This window comes from Paramisgurnus dabryanus, chromosome 4 (genome assembly GCF_030506205.2).
Source record: "Paramisgurnus dabryanus chromosome 4, PD_genome_1.1, whole genome shotgun sequence".
Taxonomy (NCBI): Eukaryota; Metazoa; Chordata; class Actinopteri; order Cypriniformes; family Cobitidae; genus Paramisgurnus; species Paramisgurnus dabryanus.
In genome coordinates this window covers 4445377-4453512 of record NC_133340.1, presented here as the reverse complement: position 1 = coordinate 4453512, position 8136 = coordinate 4445377, and the positions used below count along the sequence as shown (strand labels likewise).

The 8136-nt window shown below is 37.6% G+C and overlaps 1 protein-coding gene across 1 annotated transcript; it reads right to left on the bottom strand.

Annotated features, from left to right (window-relative positions):
• Positions 1 to 4012: 4012 nt before the first annotated feature.
• On the bottom strand, positions 4013 to 6814 carry LOC135746601 (small ribosomal subunit protein eS6). Its single transcript, XM_065265219.1, has 6 exons — positions 6715 to 6814; positions 6114 to 6245; positions 5535 to 5745; positions 4985 to 5131; positions 4352 to 4509; positions 4013 to 4151 (listed from the first exon to the last, which is right to left on the bottom strand). The coding sequence occupies exons 1-6, from the start codon at positions 6718 to 6720 to the stop codon at positions 4056 to 4058; spliced, it is 750 nt and encodes a 249-aa protein (XP_065121291.1). The 5' UTR covers positions 6721 to 6814; the 3' UTR covers positions 4013 to 4055.
• Between the last annotated feature and the right edge of the window lie 1322 nt (positions 6815 to 8136).

Genomic DNA, 8136 nt, shown 5'->3' with positions numbered 1-8136 from the left:
AGTCATTAGTGCTTTCTCATTTGGATTATACCTCAGTTGTTTGGTCAAATACAAGTGAAAACAATCTACACAGACTTCAGGTTGCTCAAAATAAAGCAGCTCGAATTGTTTTGGGCTGTCCATATAGAACCAGTGTGATTGTTATGCATGATAGTTTGGGTTGGTTAACTGTAAAAATTAGACTTAAGTACTTTTTAGTAACATTTATGAGAAATATTATTGTATCCTAAACTCCAGAAACAATTTATAATTTTTTTTCAGATACACATAATTATTGCACTAGACAAACAGGTGAGATGCGATGTGTGTTGCCTTTATGTCGAACAAACCAAATACAGCGGTCAGTGTTTTATCAAGCTATGGTGGCATGGAACTCATTACCAGGATTTTTGGTGCTGGAAAATAATAAAAAACACTTTCAAAAGAAGTTAAAACTTTTCTTGTTCACACAGTGATTATTGATAGGTGTATACTCTGATTTTTATGAAGATTTATGTTGAATTCAATGACTTAGTTTTGTTTGTGAATATAGAATGTTTATTGGAGTATAGAATAATACCAGAAAATGAGCTGTTTTTGAGTTTTTCTTTTCTTTGACATTGAGCTGCTATGTCTTGTATATTGTTATTGTGTGTAGGTGTGTGAATGGTGTAAAAATATAAGTGAAACATGTAATGAATTTTGAGGAGACCCCAGGAAGAATAAACTAAAACACAATACAGTCAGTCGTTTAAATACTGCCACCTGCTGGTAGAAAGGGGGAACAGTTTGGTGGAAACCACATTAAATATTAATTTAATTATATAATATAGCGCTAACAGTAACAACTCTGCGCTAACAGTAACAACAAAGCCTATTTATTTATTGATTTTTTTTTCTTCTAACGTTACTCTGGTGTTAGGTTAGTGCTGCATGACCGGCTTTTATTTTGATAGGCTGTATTTACTATAACTTCCGCGTCACGTGGCCAACCTGTCTTTCTTTTAATGTAGATCTTCAAACAGAGAAATGAAAAAAGGAATTTCCAAAAACCAAAATCGAACCGTTATTTGAATTTGGTTTAGTCGTTTTTCGTTTTTAGATTCAGAAACCAAAAACGGAAGAACGGCTCTTATTTTAGCGGTTTTTGTTTTTTTGTTTGAAACGACAAACAAAAAACGTGTGGTTTCTCGTTATTTTGTTTTTTGGTTTAAACGAAAAAACAAACTATCAAAACGTACACGGACCCTTGGTGATGGTGGTGTAATGATGTGTGGAATAATTATTAGAAACCCCGCTTCAAGTTTAGAAGCATTGCTTTGTGCGCCAAAGCTTTCTAGGTAACGCACTACGAGTATCATTCTAGAATACAGCATTGTGGCTGGTTAGTTGTATAGAAATTAGTTGAGTTCTCGTGTTATGTGAATACCAAACGCTTCTGCATCAGGTGTTGGAATGTTGTCGTGTCGCCCCCATCTGGTCACACAAATTTGTTTGATTTTTCGGACAGCTAAACAGGACAAAACATGTAGTTTTAAAGTTTAAATAAAAGAATACATTAAACTTTTTAAAGTTAGCTATTGAGTTACTGGGTGGAAAATTAAGCACCTGTAAACAAGTGGTTACAGGATCCTGTTTAGAGGCCTTTGAGCCTGTCAACAGTTGTTTTCCATTAAACTTATACTGGTTAGATTTGTTTAAAGGGGACATCACATATCATGAAAATCTGACTTTTTCCATTTTTAAGTGCTATAATTGGAAAAAAAAAAGCCAAACCCAGTAACTTTGATAAAGCATTCTTTGCAAGTATGTGAAAAAATAGGTCATTGAAATTTGGCTCCCCTTGTGATGTCAAAAGGGGATAATACAGCCCCTTAATCTGCACTATCCAACCACGGCACTGTTATTTAGTGCAGAGATCAGCTCATTTGCATTTAACAGGACACACCCAAAATGCTAAATTTTTGCTCACACCTACAAATTGGCAATTTTAACATGATATAATAAATAATCTATATGGTATTTTAAGCTAGAACTTTGCATATGTACTCTGGGGACACCAAAGATTTATTTCACATCTTAAAAAACCCTTGTAAAATGTCCTCTTTAAGCTTTGAGTACACTTAACCTTTAACTCTTTCCCCGCCATTGACGAGATATCTCGTCAATTAAGAGAAAACGCTTCCCCGCCAATGACGAGATTTTCCGTCTTTCCGCAATACCTCTATTATCCACCAGGTGGCGCCCTTCCGCAACTTTTTAAAACCGGAAGTATTGCCCTATGGCAAGCTGCTGCATGTCCGTGTCTGTTCTAAAGATCGCTCTGAATGGGATCTCTATGAAAAGTCCGTCACAAATATGGAATTATTTTTGCTTTTTGCTCAAAATATGGTGTTTTTGCAAAAAACCTACCCATATTCAAAAGCTGATTGCAAAAGAACCACTAAAGGTAGGATGAAACGGTTTTTTTTTGTTTGAAAGCAGAGGGTCTGTTCTTTCATTTGGTATATTGTATGTTTATTTATTTAAAGAAGAACATTTTCTGGAAGGCATGAAACTTTGGTGAAAATCATGAAAAACGCTGGCGCTGGCTAGCAACTTTTTTTAAAAACGCTGGCGGTGAAAGAGTTAAGAGGTAAGTTTCCCAGAAAGGCTTTAGGTAAATCCATGACTAGGCCTTAGTATTATTAGTACATTTAAGTAGTTTTAACAAACAAACCTTACAAAAAAAATACTGGTGTGCATCTTGAGACAAAATAATGGAACTGATATATGTTAAGATATGCAAGTACAAGGTGTTTTTATATGAAGGCAGTTCAAAAATGCATTTTAGTCTGGGATAGGAATATTAGACTAGTCATAGACTAAAATAAAAATGTAAGCGTTGTCCAAACTGAAAACAACCTTTACTGACATCTTAAAATACTTGAGTGCCCTTTGTTTTGCCTCAAAATGCACACAAGTAACATTTTTAGTAAGGCATGATTGTCAAAACTACACGGCTAATGCACGGCTATCCATGCATTAAAGGGTTTTAATGCACTTTGCAGAGGCAACCGCTACACGACGGGTGGTTCTTCGCCTCTACGTCGTGCATTAAAACCCTTTAATGCATGGCTAGCCGTGGATTATCCCTTACTTAATAAACATCCCTTAGAAAAATAATTTACTGGTGTGTATCTCGAGACAAATCAGTGGCACTGGTATATTTTAACATTCATTTGAGACTGCTCAAACATGTGTTTTAGTCTAGAGAAGACTTTACGCTAGTTCTGTGAAACCAGATGCTAGTCTCCAATCACCCTCAGAGTAGTGCTTAAAGTAATGCTAGACTTGTATAAAGCACTAGTACTGCACCTGCTTCTATACAAAATTAAGACATAGCGCTAGCCTGGGAAAACCCAGACTACTTTCGGCAAATTTAGATTTGCTCTGCAAGTAGTTTGGCAAAGAGGCCATTCAAGCCCATTTCTAATACAGAGAAATCACGGCACCAATCAGAAACGTTGGGGCAGACTTTACACTATGACGACAGCGCAGCAGCAACGGTAAAGCAGGTTATGTACATTACTGGATTCAGCAAAAGTCTGATATACCAGCTTGCAACTTTGGTGGTTAAACGAATGGGTCTGAGCGAGAGCCCTCTGGTAGTGGTGCATATGTCATCACCTTCATCGCTCTGATTGGTTTTAGGTCTATCCCAATTGCACCCAGAGGCATTTGAGCGAGGTCCGTTGGTGACGCCCCTTTGGAGATGATTAGTCTATGAAGCTTTGCCAGACCATAACTCAGTTACTACTGAGAACGGTCTGGTTTTAACCAGGCTAACATATTGCTTCAAAAACTCAAGAGCTCAACACAGACGAGCTGAGTCATGTAAATAGACCTATACATACTTTTCAAGTCAACTCTACCCTGAAATTGTGACTTATATAGAAATAGTTTATAGCCATAAAAAACATTCCAACATAATCTAATTCAACTCCGTAAAAACAACCACATTACAGCGAAATGAAAATAGTGACGACACCGATTGTTCATCAAAAACTTTGCGCTTTATTTGTGAGGTACATGTCTCACTTCTGGCTAGACTCTGACTTAGATGTTGAGGCCCTCAGAGAGGAGAGACGACGTCTCTTAGCAATCTGTTCTTGACGTTTCTCCTTAGCCTCCTGCAAAACAGACAGAGCAAAAACCGTAAGCAAACTTAACATAGCTCAAGTGCTTTATTGCTTAAAGATCCCATCCACACATCACTAAGCATTTCTTCATTCTAGTAAATGTGTTGCTTTATGCACACTGCTATGCCAAACTCTTGTAAGAAAACAAACAAAATCAAACTCTGCATTAATGAGAAACGGTAGATGAATACCTTCATCCTCTTGGCCAGCAGCTTGGCGTAATCAGAGGCCTCCTCCTTGTTCTTCAGTGTGCGCTGCTTCTTGAGAGCGATACGTCTGCGTTTGTGCTGGAGCACACGGGGTGTAACCAGACGCTGAATCTTAGGGGCCTTAGTTCTCGGCTTCTTGCCTATCAAAAAGAGCATTTGCATGACATTGATTACAAAAGCTTCTAGCTTACCCAGCCATGTATCTTGTAAATAAGAAGCAAACGATTACTTTTCATAAAACGATCTTAATTGAGATGCACAATAAAGCATTCGCACCCACCCATTCATCAAAGCCTTAATTCAAGGTTGATAATGACTATTTTAATACTTGCAAAGCCCTATTCAAAAGCATAATACGTTGCAAAACGTTTGACAGAGCAAAGCAGTACAACCAGCCACTGAAAATATGATCAGGTTGCTATCCGATAGCAGCTCCACTGTTGCTTTGGCACCACACTGTCCCCCCTTCGAGGCTACTGATCAGCCAAAAGGGTTTGCTAAGTGGTGCATAAACGAATGCACTTTATGATATCAAGATGTATTCAGGCAATAATTAAATTAGTTCTTAGGCTTAACAACCAATTGGAAAATACAATATGCTTCTTAAAGTCAAACCTTCTTTAGTGAGGGGTCTCCTGACCACATACTGCCTGACATCATCCTCTTTGGACAAGTTGAACAGCTTGCGGATCCTGCTAGCCCTCTTGGGTCCAAGTCGGCGAGGGACAGTGCTATCAGTCAGTCCGGGAATGTCCTTCTCACCTGCAGAAAATAAAAATAGATGTGAGACCATGTAAATAAAAAACACCGTAATATCAAAAGCAACTTCATACAGGCAGTACATTTTTTTTATAAATTACGCATTCAGGAATTATAAGCAGGTATTGGAGAAGGGTAGAACCTACACGCTAAAAGACTCCATAGATTTACTGCACTACAACCGAATTAAACTGCTGTACCTAACATGATTTGACAGAGCAATACAGTACAACTAGCATCTGAAAATATGATGTGGTTGTTATCCGGTACCAGCTCCACTGTTGCTTTAGCACTACGATGTCCCCCCTTTAAAGCTATTGATCAAGCGAAAAGGGTTTGCTTGTGTGCCTACATCCACAGCTACGTACAACCAGGATGAATTCTCAAATTAACCATTTTCACTTACCCTTCCTGACAATGACCAAGTTGAGGACACTCAGGTTGGCGTCCACGATGCAGCCACGGACAGACTTGCGTTTACGCTCACCAGTACGGCGAGGGCGGTAACAGGAGTGTCCCTTGCTGAGGAGGAGACGCACACGGCCATGGGTCAGCACACCCTGTTTCATGGGGAAGCCCTGTTTGTCATTGCCTCCACTGATGCGCACAACATAGCCCTACAAAAAGAGAGAAAAAAAACACATTGTGATGATTTCAATCTGAGTTTGATTGCGTTTTTCATCAGAAATAAAACATTAATTGCAAGACAATAAATGCCATAAGTTCACATGCAGTAAAGTTAAGCACGTTATATGCAAAAAAAAATTGTAATGCGTAAATCCTGGCAAAACAATAAAGAAACATTAACAAGTTTTAAAGACCTGATAAAAAAAATCTAGGTAACAATTTAGTGGGAGCCTGAACAAAACCTATTCGAGAAAGAATATTAAAAGGTCAAACCAAGAGTCTTCTTTATTTACAATCTTGCGTGAAAAGCGTGAAACACAAAAAACTGTTAAAATGTTTAGATGTGTACAGGACTTACCTTCCACTCATCACCCAGAGAGTCTGCAGCCACCTCTGTGGCCATTCGCTTCTCATAGAAGATCCTCAGTTTGCGCTCATCATCAACTTCTATCAGCTTTTGACAGCCAGTGGCGGGGAACGAGATGTTGAGCTATTGGGATGAATAAAAGAAAATCTATTAATACTTCTGAGAAGGACAAGAACACTTCTGTCATACAATTATTACAACACGTTTCTGCTAGCAGAGCAGCTGCTAATGCTAAAGCAAAGTAGACGTTAGCTTCACACTCCTTACCCATGTCCTTCAACGGCGTCCTAACATTGTAAATACATTTACAATATCGGTGACAAAGGTGGTCAATTCCCCGCTAACTGCGACTGTTCAAAACTAAAAGTAACGTGCTTTTTACATGGCAATGCCGGGCGCTGCCATGTTGCTGCGTTTACACGGCAGCATTCGTAAGCAAAGAAAATCAACATCCATCCGTCATATTAATTATGCTTTGCTCGTCTAACAATAACACATCGGATTGTTTAGACACCGTAAGGTGCAACACATTAAATATTATAAGCACTTTACGTGGAATTAAACTACAAAATAACTATTTCTCTTCGCCTACCTTCATTATGGAGGACTTTCTCGCTTGGAGTCCACCACCGAAAAGAGAGCGGATATCCGACTCGAACTCTCACATAGACATCCAAGTTATCGCGAGAATACGTTTAGTTCGAAACCGCATACAAAACGTATATTTAAAACATATAGACGGGTTGCACGGCGACGTCACTAACTGGTTGCGCGCGCAACCGAGGGGCAGAAAGAAGAGACGTGCATTGTGTTGTATGCTAGTAGCGGTGTCTGTAAGTCAAAATGCCAAGGAATTTTTGCGTGGAAAATAGTACCAACAGAGTCAGTGCTGGGTGCCTGATGTTAACATACCAGTAGATGCGACTATTACGTTACTAGCATTATAATTATAAAATTATAATTCATACATGTATCACAGTAACACTGCAAAAATAAAGACAGAAAAACAGATACAACTAAAATCAAGTCTTATTTATGTACAAACATAAAAGAACGCTTCAATAATTAAGGTTGTTGCAGTAGCAGATCAGCTCACCAATCGGTCTTTCTGCCCCTTGGTTGCGCGCGCACCCTGCAATGTTTGTAAACTTGCAACCCCTCTATAAATTAAGAATATATGAAAGTATTATTTTTTTTATCTATTACTTACGTTTAACACTTTTGATACGTATGAATTAAATATTAATTTTAAATGTTTCAATGTGTTCCCTTTCACCCAGAATCGTTGATTTTTAACTATCGTGCTCTAAGTTAAATCATAACATATAAACTACACCTCTTCCAAAACTCCAAATGATTTATTCCAGTTTTAAAGGAATTTTTTTTTGTACCAAATATAATCATGGTCTGATAGTATATAAAGTGGACAGCAGGAATATATTTTTTATAACTTATAACTTTTATATAACTTCAATACACTAAACTGTATTCATAGATTACTGTCTGGCACTATCCAGCCAATGACAAACTGCCAAAGTTTCCTAGAAACTTTGACTTAACGAATGTTAAGAAAGCGAAATTAAAACTTCACTCTGAAGCGTTTTAAAAACTTACGAAGCTTTTAATTAATGTCATAAACTCACATTATTGTCATAGTTCAATCAAATTTTAAAACATCACAAGAAAGATATTTCATGTTTGTTGCAAGTTGGCATATAATATAATGTAATTTGACATTATATAGACAATTTTAGAAAATGCATACGGATACAGAGGTGGTTTCATGTAATTGTTGTGAACACTTTTTTTAATGCAGGGACACAAAATGACAGTGTTTTATTTCTACTCTAAATGCAATCATAAATGATAACACAATAATCATATAACAAAAATCTTTTTACTTTTTATTTTAGGGATATTGATCAACGCTTGGATCAACCAGGACTGGGCCTTTGTGATGTGACTGATGTCCTTCTTTTGTTTCGCATCGACAGTCCTCTATTAAATTTACAAC

Coding starts and splice junctions, on each gene's coding strand:
- LOC135746601 (XM_065265219.1), bottom strand. Junction 5,132..5,534: donor CTTGGTCATTGTCAGGAAGG/GTAAGTGAAAAT, acceptor TATTTTCTGCAG/GTGAGAAGGACATTCCCGGA. Junction 4,152..4,351: donor TGCTGGCCAAGAGGATGAAG/GTATTCATCTAC, acceptor TCTGTTTTGCAG/GAGGCTAAGGAGAAACGTCA.